The sequence below is a fragment of the Acanthisitta chloris genome, unplaced genomic scaffold, assembly GCF_000695815.1.
Source record: "Acanthisitta chloris isolate BGI_N310 unplaced genomic scaffold, ASM69581v1 scaffold29977, whole genome shotgun sequence".
Classification (NCBI taxonomy): Eukaryota; Metazoa; Chordata; class Aves; order Passeriformes; family Acanthisittidae; genus Acanthisitta; species Acanthisitta chloris.
In genome coordinates, this window is record NW_008683632.1 from 378 (window position 1) to 2,368 (window position 1,991).

At 59.1% G+C, this 1,991-nt stretch overlaps 1 protein-coding gene across 1 annotated transcript; it reads left to right on the forward strand.

The window, feature by feature from the left end:
* Nucleotides 1-1,664: 1,664 nt before the first annotated feature.
* On the forward strand, nucleotides 1,665-1,984 carry LOC103806344 (gap junction gamma-1 protein-like; the record flags this gene model as incomplete). The annotated part of the gene is made up of 1 exon (XM_009079030.1): nucleotides 1,665-1,984. A coding segment is annotated over exon 1 (320 nt), but the record flags the coding sequence as incomplete, so codon positions are not given.
* Nucleotides 1,985-1,991: the final 7 nt, after the last annotated feature.

Sequence of the window (1,991 nt, forward strand, 5' to 3'; positions counted from 1 at the left end):
CTCTTCCATGGACCCCACGGCAATGCCCACGTGTGCTTTTGCCTTCCTGGGGTTGTCGGCTCCCAGGGCTGCCCTCCTGTCCAGTCCTGTCACCTTGTCCTCTGCCCCAACCCCTCACCATGGTGTCAGGGCGCTGTGCTGCTGTGGACAAGGACTAAAGGGAGCCACAAAACATCCTTCTTCCAGTAGGGTGGCAAAGGAGAGGGCCTCACACCCAGGAGACAGGGCAGCAGCAAGATCTTGCAGGACATTTCACCACAAGAGAACGGTGGCCCTGATGGGCTGGGATTGGGCCCCTGGTGCCAGCCTGTGCCACCTCCCGCAGCTCAGCAGGCTCTGCTGGGCACCAAGCTGTCAGCGAGAGCGTGTCCCCAGTATGGGTGCTTGTGTTGGAGGGGCTTTTCTCTTTAGGAGAGGTTGGTTGAGAGACAGACTGAGCTTAGCCTAAAAGATCCTCTTATTCTAGACAATAGTGGTGTGAGTGCAGTGGCAGCCATGGTCTGCAGGGACATGCCCTGGCCAGAGGTGATGGGATGGGGCAGGCAGGGGAGGCTGGGAGCTCTGTGGGTACACATCCCCTCTGCTTGCCCCAGGCAGCCCTGCCACCTGCTACCCTTGCATCAGCTCATGCACAAGCTGCTGAAACCAGAGCTGGCAGTGAAGTGTCTCCTCTTAGGTCTTTTCCTTTGCTGGGAGCTACAACATGGTCCTTGTAATTTCCTCCCCAATCTCTGGTGTCAGCCACTTCGCCAGGACTTTATGCAATTCCTTGGCTGCCCCATGCTGCCCCTTGCATTGCTCTCCTGCCTCCTATTCCATTCTACCTGCCAGCCCTTGCCGTTGGGCTGCAGGATGCTCTCAGTACCCGCCACCAAGGGCTTTGGAGGCTGGGACTCCCACGGGAGAGAGGGCACAGCATGGAGGTTTGGTGGGGCAGAGTGATGCCGCATCTCTGCTGGCCCTTGGGGGAGAGCTCTATGGGGCACAGAGAACCTGACTCACAAGCATGTGGTGGGGGATGCTGCTCAGGGGATCACCATCATGATGGTGCCCTCATTCAGGGCTCAGGGCTGGCAACTGCAGTGGGCCAGTGGGGCTGCCACATGTTGCCTTCCTCCAGGGCCCTGTGGACCCCCATGAGAGGGTGTGGGTGCTGTTGCAGGTTGTGGCACTGGTTGAGGACCTGCCCAGGACCAGATGACAAGTAGGTGCTGTGGCACCAGGGGCAGAGGAGGGGGTTCTGCCCCGACTGTCTCCTCAGTCACCAGCTGGTGCTGCCCTGTATTGCTGTGTTTACCCTCGCTGTGGCTGTGCTGACTCTTCCCCTAGATGCGTCTCTACAGGGGAATGGAGTGTCCAAGCCTTTCCCTGGGTCCCCTCCACCCGCCTGGATGATGGCAGGGTGGGAGCAGGTTGCAGATGGGAACATGGGGAGGCAGTGCTGGGCAGGGAATGAAGTTCTGGGGAGACAACTGCCTGAGCAGGGCTGTGTTTATGGGTCTTTGAGTGGGTAAGGAAGGGTTGTTGGTGCTGAGAGAGGGAGCAGGACAGAGCTGCTGTGACAGCTAGTGGACTGGGACATCCTGGTGAAGTGCATGCGGATGTGCTCAGCGTGTGTTTTCCTGCCCCTTCGCAGCAGGGTTTGAGTCAATTCCCTGGCCAGGATGAGCTGGAGTTTTTTGACGCGGCTCCTGGAGGAGATCAACAACCACTCGACCTTCGTGGGCAAGATCTGGCTGACCGTCCTCATCGTCTTCCGCATCGTGCTGACGGCTGTGGGGGGAGAGTCCATCTACTATGATGAGCAGAGCAAGTTTGTCTGCAACACACAGCAGCCGGGCTGTGAGAATGTCTGCTACGACGCCTTCGCCCCCCTCTCCCATGTTCGTTTCTGGATCTTTCAGATCATCATGGTGGCCATGCCATCGGTGCTCTACCTGGGCTTTGCCATGCACCGCATTGCCCGCATGCCCGAGTCCTCGCGGCGCCGC